The sequence below is a fragment of the Cyprinus carpio genome, chromosome B7, assembly GCF_018340385.1.
Source record: "Cyprinus carpio isolate SPL01 chromosome B7, ASM1834038v1, whole genome shotgun sequence".
Taxonomy (NCBI): Eukaryota; Metazoa; Chordata; class Actinopteri; order Cypriniformes; family Cyprinidae; genus Cyprinus; species Cyprinus carpio.
In genome coordinates, this window is record NC_056603.1 from 15,026,921 (window position 1) to 15,043,425 (window position 16,505).

General features: G+C 38.4%; 1 protein-coding gene across 1 annotated transcript in view; it reads left to right on the top strand.

Annotated features, from left to right (window-relative positions):
- si:ch73-211e3.1 (trithorax group protein osa) overlaps nt 1–14,700 on the top strand; it is a 61,218-nt gene extending 46,518 nt beyond the window's left edge. The window contains exons 3-5 of the mRNA XM_042727452.1: nt 11,546–11,671; nt 11,820–11,892; nt 12,811–14,700. Of these exons, the coding sequence (XP_042583386.1) occupies nt 11,546–11,671; nt 11,820–11,892; nt 12,811–13,838 (1,227 nt within the window). The 3' untranslated portion in view covers nt 13,839–14,700. The remainder of the gene's footprint in view (nt 1–11,545; nt 11,672–11,819; nt 11,893–12,810) is intronic.
- The last annotated feature ends 1,805 nt before the right edge of the window (nt 14,701–16,505 follow it).

Genomic DNA, 16,505 nt, shown 5'->3' on the forward strand with positions numbered 1-16,505 from the left:
CTCTTAAAATTTAAAAATGCATTAAACTTGTGTAATATGACATTTTTCTGACTGTGTATTGAGTTGGAAATAATATAGGATGGGACTTGATTTGATTGATTAGATCATTAAAAGTTAGGTTTGATATTGGATTATGTTTTTACCATCTGATGTGAACTTGGCGATGTCAGATGCACAGAAGGTGCATTTGGAGTAGCTAAATCTTCAGTTCAGATAGTTTATGTCTGTTCTTTTTAATTATTATTGTCAAATATTTTCATATATAGCTCAGTATGACAAAGGATCATGTGTCCAAATGCCCTCATCCTCAGAAACCATGAACAAAACTATACAAGCTAAAAGAAAATATGACCCAGACGACATTAAATACTGGTACGGGTTCAGTTTCAATGAGGACAAACATAGTTTGTGCTTTGTTTAGTGAATTATTGGCTCCTGAGAGCATGAAAGTCAAAAGTTCAGAAGGCCAACAAAGTTCAAAAGACAACCATACACTCCAAACTACAAAGAAGAGCCTGTGGTTAGTCTGATCTTAATATATTGTAGGAAAATGATCAGTTTAGAGTTAAGATTAATACCATTTAATGTTGTATTTCAGAGACATTCTCATTTACTTTTGCATCATTAACAATTCTGCGTCTGCGTTGGGTTGTTACTTGGTGTTCTAATGTAAAATCTGAGCCTTAAGCCAAAGCAGTTGAGAAGCAGTGATCTAGACAGCAGCTCTTGCTGTGGTGGATGCTGATTCAGTATTTTCTCCTCTCAGCACCTTCCTGCTCCTGTTCGGGTGTGTTTCTCTCTCTCTCACACTTTCTCTCTTCCTCTTCTACCATTCATTCTGTCTGACATGCAGTCGTTTGTTGTTGTCTTTTCCTTGCCTTCTTCCAGACACCCTGTGGAGAGAGTGATGAAGGAATACAGAAGAGGGAGAAAATGACAAGGAGGGAGAGGGGGGAAAAAAGTGGGTGATGGCGTAAAACTAGTGCTGAGCGTTTGAGCCTTTGTTCTACTTTTATGTTGTGGAGGAATGAAAAATGCCACGGTGCGGTTAGAGAATTACCAGATCCAAGTTTGATTTGTGTGTTTAAATGTGTGCTGTAGCTTTAATAAGGGTGTGTTTTCTTGAGCAGGTTAAAGATATCAGTCAAGTGCAGTGTGTCACTGTTTAAACCAAATTGATTTCTCTCTCTTGTGCTTTTTCTCCCCATCCATCTCATCTGTCCCAATAATGCACTCCCAGCTATAAATATATTATTTTAAGGGTGTAGAATACAACAATCACAAGCATCTATAAAATTGCCTTCATTTACTGGTAGTAGTACGCTACAAATGTGTCAGTGCCCCATATCAGAGCATCATATCATGGTGTAGAACTGTGCAAGTCAAAGTATAGCCTTATTTTAGACCAAAAAAAGCAATTTCAGGGTATTTTGGAAGTAGTTAGGAATTTAAAATCACCTTTTCAACCATGCAAAAGAGTCAAAAGTAATGGAAATGTCTGAAGTGAGGATGCATTTTGTAGTTGCGATCAGCTCTAAATATTTAATCAGCTGGATATTGCTCTTCTGCAGAGTAAAAACATTACAAATGATTGCTTTGAGTCATTCTTTTGAATGAATCAGTCAATCTGGTTCACAATTTGGTCTTAATGGTTCATTAGCAAATCAGTCTAAATTAGACTGTTATTTATTTGTTTATTTTAATTTCGTATCTAGTCACCACAGATGATTAGAAAGGTTGTGGTAAATCCACTGGTCATTAATACAATCCATCTAAAAGATTTGCATAGCAGAAATAAATGCTCTGATTTATTGCATCTATTCAAACCACCAACCTATAAACACCCACATTTATACACTCATGCAAACATCCTCCTCACGACTAGAAATGATTCCAACAGGCCTATTGTAGAGTACAAAGTGAATTCTTTCAGATTGTGCAACACTGAAGGTTCAGTCATAACACTGTGTTTATTTTGTGAAATCTACTCAACTAATGCCACAAGCCGTAGACACACCCAATCCTATTGGCCGAGGAACATGCTGAGGGGCGTGGTTACGGTCTACTAAGCTACCAAGTCAACCACTTTTAGACATTACGTCCACAATGTGTTTTTCTCCTGTCTGTTATACGTGTATGTGTGTGTGTGTGTGTGTGTGTGTGTGTGTGTGTGTGTGTGTGTGTGTGTGTGTGTGTGTGTGAGAGAGAGAGAAAGAAAGAGAGAGAGACCACAGCATGGTTTGTGTCAGTGGTTAGTCACACGTTACTTGAAAAACCTCTCTCCGCTTGACCTTTGTGTAAAAGAAATATTCATTATACACTACCTGGGTGAAAAGAGAAACATGTAGTTGTAGATACTTAGACTTTCTTAAAGATACAACAACCAGCATTAGACAGTTTTTGTATACACGACCTTTCAAAAGTAAGACTTTTTTATGTTTTTTTAAAAGAAGTCTAATCAAGGCAGCATTTATTTGATAAAAAACTGTAATATTGTAAAATATTACTGTAAAATAGTTATATTTTAATATATTATAACTGAAATTTATTTCTGTGATGGCAAAGCTGAATTCCATTAATCCAGTCTTCAGTGTCACATGATCCTTCAGAAATTATGTTGGTGTTTAAGTAAAATATCAATATTAAAAAAAGCTATTTGTTTTTCAGGGTTCTTTGATGAATAGAAAGTTCAAAAGAATAGCATTTATTTGCCATATAAAGCTTTTGTATCAATGTAAAAGTCTTTAATGTTTTTTTAATAAAAGTCTTAATGTTATTTGAATGCATCCTTGCTAAATAAAAATCATTTCTTTCTAAAAAAAAAAAATTAATAATAATCCTACCGAACCTAAATATTTGAATGGTTTGTATCAGTTTTTCTAAAACTGGTTGTCTGTATTCTGTAATAATGGTGGATGAATCTCCATGTCAACGATTCCAGTATAACACTAACATATTGCAATAACATACTTTACAGAATAATTTAGACAAGATTAAAACCCGGATTAAAATTGGCAGTCCAGCAGATGTTACTAAAGTGAATCCATCTCTTACATTCCATCCCATATTATTCCCTCCCCAACAGGGGATCATCACACACATGGATGTTCATTCCTGCCTCCACTGTCGTACTCTTGCAGAGGAACATATGGGCAGGAATGTGGCATGCATAATTAAACAGATCACCAATAACGTTAATAACACCAGTTTCTTTTAAAAAATATATTCCAATTCTGCCTCATTTATTTTTTTCCAGCAGGATTTGGTCTCAACTTTAAGAAGTGCTCATCAAAACATTCCCTTGAATCATTAAATTGTTGTACATGAGTCAAGTGCTCTGTATAATGCTTTTTAAATTGCACATGAGGTACTTGGCTGTGTTTCGATGTTTAATACAAGTAGCTAATGACAAAGTAAAAGGGTGAAAAAGGAGGTTTCGTTTGGTTTCCTCCTTTAAATAACAATAAATAAATGTAATGACATACCACTGAGGGCCCTTAGCATGCGATTCGTGTTTGCGTGTTTGGCATCTGTCAGTTTTAATAGTGGCGGCTCCTCCACTCATCCCATGGGGCTTTATCTTCCACTCAGCACACAAATCTCCCAATCAATTTACCAAATGAAACCGGGTGTGCAGTGCTTAAAAGAACAGTCCATGCTTACTGAGCATGAGAGTGAGATGGCAAGAGAGAGAGAGAGAGAGAATATATTGTTTATGTGACCTGTTCCCCGGCATTAACCTAATTCATTCATCCAGGATTACGATGCATTATTAAAGAAACAATGGAGGGTGAAAGAGAGTGAAAACAAGAGGAGACGTTCAAGAAACTAAGACTGGGAAGAATGAGAGAGGAAGAGAGATGGCCCAATCGATCTTGAAATATCAATATGTCTGATGCTGATTAAGAAGTTTGATCCTGCATTAAACACTAACCATTTAGTTATTTATTCAGCAAGAAAGTTAATGTGTATCATAAATGTCAAAGCTGTCAAATTAACTGTCAGCAAGAAAAGCATCATGCAGTTGCATTTATTTCATTTTAAGTTAAATGTGACGTTTATCTTCTTGTGGCATTTACGAAAGAAACTCACTCTACTATACTATATAGAAGCTGTTAGATATTTGATGTTAGCAATGTTTTTTTTGCTGTTGATTTTATTGTACTTGATATTTGATTGATAAAAAAAAAGCTTCAATTGTATAGTGTTTTCACATCTTTTTGGTTGCTCCTCCCCTTCCTGATCAAACTGAAGCACTGGCTGTCATACTAGGAAAAAGAAGTAGAAAGAGCAGCCACATAAAAACACATGGGTTTTTCATAGATCCTCTCACATTTCTGCATCATGACAAGAGAGAGGGGAGTGATACTGAGATACTAAAGGGAGAATAAAGGGAGAAAGTGCTCAAGGACGTGTGTGTGTGTGTGTGTGTGTGTGTGTGTGTGTGTGTGTGTGTGTGTGTGTGTGTGTGTGTGTTATATACATGTTATCAGTGCATTTAAATTGCTAACCTTGCACGAGGAGAGCCAAGAAATGGTGGATCTCAAGGACTCCCTCCAATAAGTACCTTGAACAGGCTGCAGATGTCACAGAACACACACACATATCTCATGCATTATTTGGAATACTTGATTCTGATTGGTCAGTCATGACATCCTGGGGTCAGTTTCTGTGTAATGTTAAACTGTAATTGGTAAACTGTATATTTGACCATTGTCCCTGGTAAGCAGCTTCTTGTGCTTCAGTGCTTTTTAAAGTAAAAATACGTATATTTAGCATTATCATACCATTTAAAAGTTTGGGGTCAGTAATATTTTTTTCCCCAGGAAATTCATATTTTAATACAGCAAGGATGCATTTAATTGATCAAAACCGACAGCAAAGGCATTTGTAATTTTACAAAACATTTCTATTTAATATATAAATGCTGATACAGCAGCACAACTAAAACAAATCATTCTTGAGCACAAAATCAGCATATCAGAATGATTTCTGAAGGATCAGTCTGTTGACATTCCTGCTTTGCCGTGACAGGAATAAAATATATTTTAAAAATATTAAAATATTTCAAATGTAATATTTCACAATATCACTGTTTTACTGTATTTTGATCAAATAAATGCAGCATCTGTGAATTTATGTTTTTAATTCATATATTTATTTATTAAGTAGCCAAGTGAGTCTGGGTCCTGACCCCCCTGTTGGGGTTTATAGCATTTTCTTGAGCTTTTAGCTAACAGACATGGTTTGGTTCAACTTTTAGCTAAATCAGCACAAAGATTTAAATAGCTACTTTCAGCATTTCTTGTATGTGTTTCACTCATCCAGTTTTGAAATGGAAGCCAAAACTTAAATGCATTACAAAAACATTTGTGTGCTTAGAGGAAGATAAAACCCTACGGAATGGGTGTTATTTTTGGGGCGACAACCTGTCATGGTAGCTTTGTGGAGTGTCTTAGAGGCTAATAAGCTACGATTACAGGTTTAGAAAGAGCGTCTGAGGTGTTTATAAAGTGTTTGTAAAGGATTGCCTGTTTCATGTAGCTTCTACCAGTCTGATTTAGACAAGGGTGAGTGGTCTAAGCAGCTGATCTATCCTGACAGCAGTAATCCCCCCACGATCCCGCTCAGACTGTGTGTGTGTGTGTGTGTGTGTGTGTGTGTGTGTGTGTGTGTGTGTGTGTTAATTGAAGAAAGTGTCTTTGGTTTCGAATTAGAGAGGTTGAATAGTACAATGTAGCAACACACACTGCTCTTCATTTTTTTGTTCAAGATAATCTTTCCCCATTCCCTTCTCATTATTAGATATGAGCCGCCAGACCTGTGTGCTTGGTATTCTGCACCACACTCGCGCACACGCACACACACACATACACCTGCAAGGTATCAGTATCTCAAGAGAACTACATGGAAATCAAACTTTCTCTCCCCCAGTAAACAGTCTACATTGGAAACAAAGCCCTCCTGTCTGTGTAGTCAAACAGACAGTGTGTTTGCCCAGTAGATGAGAAACGCAAAGGCTGAACATGTGATCAGATCAAAAAAGAAGAAATGCCAGAGGTCTGTCCCCCATCGGGGACTGTAAGACATCAGGGAAGCGAGCAGCCAGTTACAGCGGCCTGTGTTATGCATGGAGGAGAGGAAGTGAAAGACACTGTGTAAAAGCAACATGTGAGCTAGTATAGTCAACCATCATTTCATTTTAAATTCAATTACCGATGACCAGTCGCTGGCTGGTATAATGTAGATATATGCTTTTTATTTGTTTAAATGTTTAAATTATTAAATGTATGTAAATATAATAATTTATTAATTAAAAATATTTAAATAGAATTTAAGTACATTAATTTACCGTCATTTTATTTACATTTTTAAATATTAAGCATATCTAAAAATATTTTAATATATTTTTTGTGAAGTGGTACAATGAATTTGTATTAAAATGTACTTATGATCTATTTTATTTATTTTATTAATTCATTTAAAATTATATGTACATTTGACTATTTATTCAACTTGAAAATAATTAAATTGAATCATACACACATTAATTTAAAATATAAACATTTGAAAATATGCATAACATATTAATCAGCCAACCAACACACCAAATATCCTTCTGGTTGATATATTGGTCTGTTACTAATGAGAACTCATGCATTCAGTTTCTGTTGAGCTCTTTTTTCATATTAGAAGATTATAATAATGAGTATAATTGTTCATTCAAATAGCATTATTATTCAGTGTACAGTAAGAGATTATAACAGGTTTGACACTGTGTGGAGAATATTCACGCTAACAGTACAAGACGTAACAGTGGCTAAAATGGCTTAATAAAACACTCGACCGTGTTGTCTTTGTGTTGTAGTGTAGTGGCTAAGCAGAGCCCGTCCCGAGTGACCTTGCCCTGAGGTGGAATGGAGGGAGGAGGGTGGACAGGAGAGGGGCGGGAGGGGGTGTAGATGGTACAGATGGTAGAGAATATGGTTCCAGGGTATTTCAGAGGGGCCTAGCTCGGACAAATGCAAACAAATAAGCCTCTGCATCCAGCACGGAGAAAGAGAGCCTCATTGTTATAGAACTGCTGAGACGGATCTTAGAAGACAGCCAAGGTAAAGTAAAGCAATTCAAGAATTTACTAAGTAATAATTAGAATGGTCCACCAGGGCCCAAGGTGTGAGAGCCACACTGAAGATATCGTAGCCCAGTGCGGTTCTGTGGTTCTGCAAGGTTGAGGACACAGAGCCCAGCTGTGGCAGGAATGAATGCTGAATAAATTAAGCACTCTGCCAAGTTAACACTAGCCTGGCAGCAGCTCTTTCCCTCTAAGCCAGGTGTGTGTGAATGTGTGTACTGTACGTGTGAGAACGTTTTTAATGTGCAAATATGTTTTGTGCGAATGCAGTACGTGGGCATGCTTTATCACACAAGTGTGTGTGTGTGTGTAGATCTTATACTTTCCAGTGTCTGGCGCTGGTAGGGGGATGGGTGAATATGTGTGTGTGTGTGTGCAGAAGTGCGTGCCAGGAACAGTTCGGGAATTTGAGGCGGTGTTTCAAAGGGTCCCAGGATAGTTAGCAGGCTTCAAAGCAGCAAGACTGGGGGAGCTTGTTCTCTCCTTCACATCCGTCCACCCACACACCTCCGATCTTTATTCGCTTTCCCCTTCAATAACAGGATTTTTTTAACCTAAAATCTATTTTTACGTGTCTGAACAAAACACGTGGAAATCCTCGCCGCCCCAAGAACTGGATTTTTGTGATGGGGTGTATATGGTAGACATGGCACAATGTGGTTAACCAGACTGGCATGAAGACTGGCTCTTGTCTCCAAGCCACACAAACAGAGAAAGAGAGAGAGAGAGATAGAGAGAGAGAGGGAGCTGATATGTGTTGTTGTGGAAGTAGGTCAGGCGTCACATTCATTAACATCCTCCTCTCATGCCCAATGATGTGAGCCGCTCCCACTATCACACGCGAGTACGTGTACATATCGCCGTATGTGTGCATGCATAAATCAAGGCATGCATATTAAATATTATCAGAGGTTATCGATTCGAGGCAGACGCTTGTGCATTTGTAAAGAAAGTCGGTATTGTGTTGGTCATCATTTCATAGCAATTTAACCCCACCATCAAGGCAATAGACGTAAATAAACTTGGTTACTGTGGAGATAAAAGCAGTACTTAGTGTCTGCCTGGGCTCTGGACAGCTGGACTTCTGCCAGGACGGCAAAGCGGAGCTCTCTACACAACTCTGTCCCACTTTCTCTCGCACGCTTTCCTTGCATGCGCTCTCTCTTTCGATCTGTCTCGTGTCTGCATCCATTATCCACTGTGCTTTCTAATTCTACCTCTTTTGCAAAAGTTGTGCACCTGAGTCAGTCCCTTTCTCTCTTCTTATTCCTCGCTTTCTGCCCACTCCATTCATCCTCATCTCATTCTTTCCTAACTCTTGCAGTCATAAGCTTTCCCTCCTTCTCTGTCCTTCCCCCTCTCTGCTCCCAGCAAGGTCACTTGGAGTTGCATGACAAAGCGACTTAACTGACATTCAACAACAACCTCTCTCTCTCTCTCTCTTGCTCTCTCTCTCTCTCTCTCTCTCTCTCTCTCTCTCTCTCTCTCTCTCTCTCTCTCTCTCTCTCTCTCTCTCTCTCTCTCTTTCTCTCTTTCCCTTCCTATAGTCCTCCACTGCTTCTCAGACATTTTCCCATGACAATTAGCTAAAGCCTGGAGAATGGACCTAAATATAGAGAGATTTGATTTTCCACTTTTTTTTTTTTTTTGGCAAATAAAGCCTTACTTGGTGTTTAAATTGGGGTTTCAATCCAAGAATGTAACTAAATGTTTAACACTGGAGGAATGTTATAGTTTATGAATGAGGGCATCTATGGTAAAACAACCAACCACAATTCACTCTCTGTGTATTAGTATTGGAGTGAGTAAATTTGCAATGTGACTGCAAAAAAAAAAAAAAAAAAGTATTGTAAAGGGATATAAATATTTTAAACTATGCTAAATGAACTCAAAATATAACTTTCCAGAAATAAATCTAATGAAATAAGAAATAAAACAAAATTAAAACAAACAAACAAAAAAAAAAACTATTGAAATGTCAAAGAACTATAATAACCCTGGTTCAGATGACAAAAGCAAGGTCAAACATGCAAGCTCTGGGTTAAGTGAGAGAACATCCTTTCATGCTCGGCAGCACGCAAATGCATAATTGGTTTTATTTCTCTTGTTGGTTTGATATGGGCAATTATGTCTCTTTTATGTGGTTTAGGCCATATTTTGTGCTCTTTTTCATCATTACGCCTTTAAATAACTTTTAATTAATGACATTTTGCATACATTTGCTTTCGAAATAATACTCTGCACCTCTAATTATATTCTTTTTCAGATAATTTTGCTTACATTTGCTTTCGAAATAATATTCTGCACATCATAATCATCATATTTTTTATATTATTGATAGGCCTAATTTTATTTAGTATAGTATAACTTTATTGCTTTTGTACTTATTTTGCAATGCAAATACAATACTGCAATACAAATGGAGAGAGAGAGAGAGAGAGAGAGAGCAATCCAAATTTACATTTCTTTCCACCCCGATGGATTTGACAGGGTTAAACATATCTCTCTTTCTTTGTTACCGTCTTGTACGCACAGGAACGGCTGCATTCTGTTCGACAACAAAGGCAGCGGATTGCTTTGATAACCTCTGCTGCTGTGATATCTAATCTATTAAATGCACGCTGAAATGTGAGTTGCATGAAAAGCTGAGTGAGCGCGCGGAACGGAAAGGGGAGGCGGGCGGCTTGCATGACGGACTGCTTTACTTGAAACGTGTGTTGCTGGAGGCTCTGGAAAGCTTGTGAGGTGTTGGGGTGTAGCTCAGAACAGGGGGAAAAGAATGAAAGGCCGTCTCTTATCGAGGGCACAATCGGTAACGCTGTTTAACTTGGCGAGCTTTCCCGGATGGAGCGCAAAGCTGCGTCCTGACAGACTAAAATATAAGTCACGTAGTATGGGCACAGTAATCATTTATATTTATCAATAAATGCACTAGGCTGACTGGATAGAGAACAGACTGGCTTTTTACAATAAGGGGATCGATCAAGACAGGCGACTGAAAAGCTCACCGTAAACTCGAGGTGGATCAAGCGGTTAAACTGTTTTTATTGCGGACTGTTAGAGTGCGCATGCGCCATCTAGCGTTCGCTTAGAGGAAAAAAACAAGATTTTTATTCACATCTCCCTGTTGGATTTGTGAGAGAGTCGCTGATTATCATACTAATCAACTCAGTATTTTATTTCCTTGGGCTTTGCAGAGAGCATTTGAGCGGCTGACGAAACAGAAAGTGTTTAAATAATGTTTAAGCATTACTCATAATATCTTAAAGGGATAGTTTGACTAAAAATTCAAATCCTGCCATCATTTACTCAACCCCACAAACCCGTATGACTTTAAGTGATTGGTGACTAAATGATGACAGAATGTTGATTTTTGGATGAACTGTTCCTTTAAGAAGTAACAGATGTGAGTGTTCTTTATAATCATTAGAGGTTTTAGTTCTTAATGGCAAAACAGAATCGTGCATGGATTCTCAGGCACAGCCCTAACACAACACAACCAACAAAAGCATCTAAACCAGCTCTTCATTCCTGCTGCACATAGCCAAGTGCTGGATCAATATCCATTACCAGCACTAGTGCTGCAGACAAGCCATTCATTTCCACTGCAAAGCACCACGATATTCCCCCTGGGAAGTCGTTTCACCACCCTGCCTGCTACAAGCAAAGATGATTACACCAGATTCATGCTAGGAGTGTCTGTTTGTGCCTCAGATTACCTCTGCTTGTTCTTGAGCATGATATTAGCTATGTGTAATGCTAAGCATGTGTAGTTGGAGATTTAATTGAATTCACACAACATAATAAACCCATTAATTTCATTTTGTGTTTGTGTCTTTATGACGTGAAGCAGATCATTGCGTTCTGCCATGGATCTGCAGTAGTTATCTCTCCACGTCTTTATAATGGTCCGTGATTAATGTTCTACTCCTGTTACGCATGTGTTTTCAGGATTTGGATGGGAAGAGGGTGGGGAGTATTTCTTCTGTGGGAATGGGAATATGGGAATGCCTAGCTGGATTGTTCGGGTGGAGGGTTGCATTCAGACAAAGCCAACGAAAACAAACGTCCTTGGCTCTGGGAAGGCAGGGTCTGGTCTGAATCCTCTGTGGTTATTTACAGATGTTTACAACTTTGCTAAGGAAAGAAGCCCTGTTAGAACATGTGGGCTTGGTTGAGATGACCTTTTTAGCGGTGTTGAGTTACGCTGAATGGCGTCACGTCTTTGATCACGGTGAGATTATACGTAGTTAGTTACAGTTGTTTGTCTGGGTCAAGTGAAGTTGAGATCATGTCTGTGTGAATATGGCAGCCATTGTTTTGACACATTTGAGTTATGCACAGCTAAAATGTAGTTGGAAGGTGAGTGCCGATTTAATAGTAATCTTTCTTTCATTGTTTGTATTGTAGGATCAAGGTGCAGGAATGGTGTCACCTCTTCAGGACCCTCCGTCAGCTGTGCCACGGCAGCCCCAGGGCAGCAACTACAACATGATGCTTAAGAATCAGCTAATAAAGAAGCAGCTTCAACAACAAGTCAGTGCTCAAACTGCATGTTGAATGTATTATTCTGTTAAATCGTAATTTTGTTGTTTGGAATGAATGACCTTTTAATTTACACTTCTTAAAGGGTAGAATTTGTTTGCCTTAATTGTGTTAATGTATTATTTTCTGTTTCTTTTAGGAAAAGCAAAGGCATATGGAGCAAATGAATGGAGGGCATATCACAGACTGCCAACAGGTGGCACTATTTCAAGGTACAGTATCATCACCATACCCACAAACGATGGTAAATACTGGGTCTGGTTTACCATTTTTGCATAAAATCTAAACACAGATTTTTTTCAAAATGCAGAAATCATGATTCATTAATAAGTTTACACATAGAAAATTCTGAAATAGTGCACACAAAAATGCTCCTGGGGGAATATCATTTAAGACTAGACAAAAAAAAAAGTGTATATATATATATATATATATATATATATATATATATATATATATATATATATATATATATATATATATATATAGAAATGGAATAACAGGGTCTAAAATTAAATGAGAAATATTTAAAAATAAACAAATAAAAATACAGAAGCCCTTATATGGACATAGTTTGGGCATGTTTTTGTGTAGGTGCAGCCTTTGGAGTGAGAACTTTGCTGTGCGCATAAATACGGAATTTGTACAAAATCGTTAGTAAATGAGGCATACTTTTTATTAAGTGCCAGAATTTTGCTATATACACTCCTGTTCAAATGTTTTCTTCTTTTTTCTTTCTTTTTTTTTAAATAAAACATAATTCTTTTAATACAAGGATGCATTAAATAGTTAAAAAATGTCAACAACAAAAAAAAGACTTACATATTGTTACAAATCAGAGCTGTTTCTTGAGCACCAAATCAGCATGTTAGAATGATTTCTGAAGGATCATGAGACACTGAAGCCTAGAGTAATGGCTGATGATTTTTTTTTTACATTCAGTTACTTATTTTAAATAATTAGATTTCACAAAAGTACGGTTTTACTGTATTTTTAATAAAATAAATACCCCCATGGTAAACATAAGTGATGTCTTTTTAAAACATAAAAAAATCTTACCAGTCCTAAACTTTTAAACAGGAGTATACATAAAGGCATGCTGAAAGTCAACTGTTTTTGCTTTCTTGCAGGTCCAGGTCGACCGCTCCCTCCAGAGTGTGGTGGATATCCTCTGGGAGCTTCTCAACAGCTGAATTCCTCCATGCTCTCCCATAGTGGTCCTTTACCCACAAACCAAATGGGTCTTTCCTCCAGCTCGGTCTCTCAGATGGGCCCGTCAGTTGGAGGATATGTGTGTGGCAAAGGTTCCAAACAACCCCTCTGCCACCCATCACAAGATTTTGGAATGGCGATGCAGTCTGGCCAGAGCATGATGGGAATGGGTGGGCCTCCACGTCAACCGTTACACCCAGCTCACGCTGTGACGCGACCAGGAATGCCATGCCCCAACTTACCAGGCGGTCCCGTGCCGACCCACCACCTCCGCCAGGCATTGCACCAAGCTGGAGCTCTTCAGTCACGCATGATGTTCCCTCCCCAGCAGCAGCAGCAGCCCACGTCACAGTCCCAGCTCTGGCAGCACCAACAAGCGGTGCAACCGCATATGGACTCTGCGAACCACCCACATCCTTTTCCCTCCAGAGGAGCCCTATCTGGATGTGGAGGTCCTCAGTTTCCACAGCGATCCGGCATGGCAGGTATGCCAGCCAACTTCCCTGGTTCCCGTCCTCCTCCTAATCAGGTAGCCCCTGGTTTGGTTGGCAGGCAGGACCAGAAGATGCCCACCACCCAGCCGCTTTCCTCCATGTCACAACAGAACCTCAGAATGCGAGGTCCACTTTCCGCTCTAGCTGTTATGAAACCAGGAGGTCCATCCATGATGCACCCTGCCCATGGGATGGGGCCTCCTAGTTACCAGACTGCTTCTGCAGGGAAACACTGTTCACCACAGGGCTACAATCCTGGAGATAAACTGCCTTCCTATGACTACATCCCACAGCATCAGAGCAATGGGGCAATGGCAGCAGGGCTACAAGGACCTGGAGGAGGAGGCGGCGGTGGTGCGGAGGTAGACTTCATAGACACTCTGGTGGGCAACAGCGAAGACTGGCTGAACAATCTCACCATGATAAATGAATACCTTGAGCAAAACTCATAGGGACTGATCAAGAGCGCCTTAGGTTTGAAAATCACTACACAGCGCAAGAATGGGTTTGTGGGGTCATCGCTCTGTAAAGGCATGTTCACACCAAGAGCGCTAACTATAACAAGAACTATATTAGTGTCCACACCAACGGACGATAACTTTCTTTTTGTTATAACCGCGCAGTTGTCTGCAGCTTTAAGGCCCCGATATACTCACTGTATTGTTCTTCGCTTAGTAAAAAGAAGTTTGAGATACGCAATCAGTTATGTTCTGTTAGAGGACATCCTGAGGCCATGGACCAGTGGTAGTTCCAAGGTGTTTACTTTTCCAGAAAGTTTCGAGCTCCAGAAATGATTTTGTTCTAAATTATGAAGTGTATTGGGTCCTATATACATGTGAGCTTGGGTGGCATCTGATTGGCTTAGAAACCTTTTAGTTCATTGTTATAATTATCATATTTGGTGTGAACGAACCTTAAAGTCCTAAAGCATTCTTTTTTCTCATGGCTAGCATTAGTGAGAACGTATCGACGGAAATGAGGCACTGCTTAGGCGCAGCTAAACCTGGCTTTGGCCGTCATTAAACTGACTTATATTATAAGATGCCCTTTCCTTTTCTCAATGGTTGCTCTTCCAGTGCTCTCTGCGCTGTTTGAATAATATTGTAATTATCGTCAAATTTATTATGGAGTGAAACACTGATTTATGAAAACATGAGCTTTCCCCAGCAGTATAAAGAAAGTTCTCATTCAGTTAAAGGGACAGTTCACCCAAAAATTATAATTCTGTCATCATTTACTTGCCCTTATTTGTGGGGAAGTCGTGGCTTAGTGGTTAGAGAGTTTGATCTTAACCCTAAGGTTGTGGGTTCGAGTCTCGGGCTGGCAATACCATGACTGAGGTGCCCTTGAGCAAGGCACCGAACCCCCAATGGCTGCCCACTGCTCCGGGTGTGTGTTCACGGTGTGTGTGTGTTCACTGTTGTGTGTGTGCACTTTGGACGGGTTAAATGCAGAGCATGAATTCTGAGTATGGCTGTATATCACGTCACTTTCACTTATGTCTTTCCAAATCTGTATGACAGAATACATTTTAAAGATATTTTTTTTGTCTGTTCAGTGGAAGTTAATGGGGTTTAAAACAACACTAACTTTCATTGTATGGACAAAACACTTTTTATTTACTTTTTAATATGGGGTGAGTAGATGATGACAGAATTGTTATTTTTGGGTGAACTGTCACTTTATGCCAGACCAGGCTCATATGTGCAGCTTTTCATTCTTACTGTTTGAAAAGCATATGAAATCATTTCTGTGATGAACTATTTGAGGGTATCTAAAAAGGGGCTTGTCCTGTACATAAAGTATTTTGTAAAATATGGTTTCTTAAACTGTAACATACAAAAGAGAAGTACACATATTTATGCTTCTTTTCTGCTGATGAATTCTTCAGAATTTCTTTGTAAATAATTATCAAAAGAATAAATAAAGCAAAAATGCAATGATGTAAAGAAATGAGTGTCACATTGAAATTGCAAATGAAATATTTTACACTAGGAAACTCTATTGTAATTTGTATTATGCAAGACAGTATGGTTAGTTTTGGAGTAATACTATGTATTACAAAGGTGAAAAAATTGTTATGTTTTTGACATAACTAGACTTCTGGTACTCCAGTCTGGCTTAAGAAGGTTTTGTGTTTTTAAATTAGGAGGTTTGGAGTACAATGGTTCTCAGCCTTGTTACAGCATTTCATTCTGATGTAATTGCACAGTCTAAAAGGTTCTCTAACTTGTGTCATATTGCCATAGCATAATACATTTTACACTAGACACCAGTGTCTTTGTAATAATCTGTTCCATCTAACGAAATGAGGATCTTAATGCTTTTTGGACAAAGGACACTTTTCAGCAATTCTAGGAATGTCTTTTGTAAGTGCACACCAGCTACACTGAAACGGCAGCCTCAATGTAGCAGAGGGACAAAATATATGATCACACCACCTATTATGTAATACAAGAGCAACACCTGTCACAGTAAGTGCATAAAACCCACAGTCCTTTGTGCCAGAGTCTTGGGTTTCCAGTAGTTCATGAACATGTAGTTGATGCCATGAACTTGACATTCTGATTTGTGATTAATTGTGATTTATTATATTTTGTCTTCATATTTTTAGATTGGAAAATAAATCTCATAAAAACAAAAATGTCTCTATTTGTTAACCTATTCTTCTTCAGTATATCATACTTCCATTTTCATTGGTGGTATGAGTGAAATTTATGACTACAGATGAATATTAGCACCACGCCTCATTGCCAGATGCCCGATGAATGCAGTGCTAAAATGATCTTATAAGAACACAAGACCACCACAGTCAGTATATCTCTTTGTGACTGCTTATCAGGACAAGGCAGGAACAAAGTAAAAAAAAATGTGTGACTATGATTTAAGAGAGAAAATACCTTCTTTCACTACTGCTGACTTTAATTTCTGTTCTAGTCTGTTTTGAACAATCCTTAACTTTTTACACAGTAAAAATGGCTTTATTGGGGCTTGAAGATATTATGAAATAAACAGTTTCATTTCTTTCACAGTGTAGCTTTTTATTGTGATAAATGAAATCACTATTTTCTTATCTAGAAGTAATATACGAATGAGAAAATTAAAATAATAATTAGTCT